Source organism: Egretta garzetta, unplaced genomic scaffold (assembly GCF_000687185.1).
Source record: "Egretta garzetta isolate BGI_Z169 unplaced genomic scaffold, ASM68718v1 scaffold215, whole genome shotgun sequence".
In the NCBI taxonomy this organism is placed as follows: domain Eukaryota; kingdom Metazoa; phylum Chordata; class Aves; order Pelecaniformes; family Ardeidae; genus Egretta; species Egretta garzetta.
Genome location: NW_009259719.1, coordinates 5199414 through 5200140, shown reverse-complemented (window position 1 = coordinate 5200140; position 727 = coordinate 5199414). Strand labels below are relative to the sequence as shown.

At 52.8% G+C, this 727-nt stretch overlaps 1 protein-coding gene across 1 annotated transcript in view; it reads right to left on the bottom strand.

The window, feature by feature from the left end:
- EMC3 (ER membrane protein complex subunit 3) overlaps nt 1–727 on the bottom strand; it is a 6035-nt gene that overhangs the window by 4524 nt on the left and 784 nt on the right. The window contains exon 2 of the mRNA XM_009639336.2: nt 620–692. Within this exon, the coding sequence (XP_009637631.2) occupies nt 620–692 (73 nt within the window). The remainder of the gene's footprint in view (nt 1–619; nt 693–727) is intronic.

Genomic DNA, 727 nt, shown 5'->3' with positions numbered 1-727 from the left:
CTAAAATTCTTAAAATTTCTCTAAGAATTGTCTGAAGAAGAACCCACATTAACTGAAGAACTTTTAGTGCTTTGTGCAAAGTTCTTGCTGGTTCTGTACTGATACTGGTACATCAGATATGTTCATTCATCCCAGGCTGACTTTTACAGGTGGATTTTACACTATATCTATTTGGCAGCAACTGAGCCAACATGAGCGACTGATTTTTAGTTCAGCAAACATTACAGCTGACATTGTGTGACTACCTCGTTATCCCAAGCTTTTATTAAATCCCCAAGTATTTCTTGGCAGGTATTAAACACAATGGTTTGGACGCAGACTTTGTTTTAGTGTGCAGTTAAAACACCGAGTGGTGGAAGCTAATATTAACGCCAGGGAAAAAGTCACGTTCAGTGGCCCTGCGTCCAGGTTTCCCAAGCGTCTGCCACCGACTGCGCTTCCAGACTCTGCTCCGGGCTACGGGAGGCCCCGCCGGACCGCCTGAGCCCAGGGGGCAGCCGTGCAGGCGCTGCCCGGTGCCTGGGAGCACCCCCGGCCTCGGCACTCCGCTAAGGCGACCTCCCGCTGGTTTCTGAGCCACCCCCCCGTGAAGCACACGGCCGCCCGCGCGGCCCCGTACCTGTTTCGGAATGTACTTCCCATTTTCCCGGAGGACTCTGCTCCGGATCAGGACTTGGCTGGAAAAGAGAAACCTCGCGTTAGCGGCACGGCCGCCCACGGAGGCGGG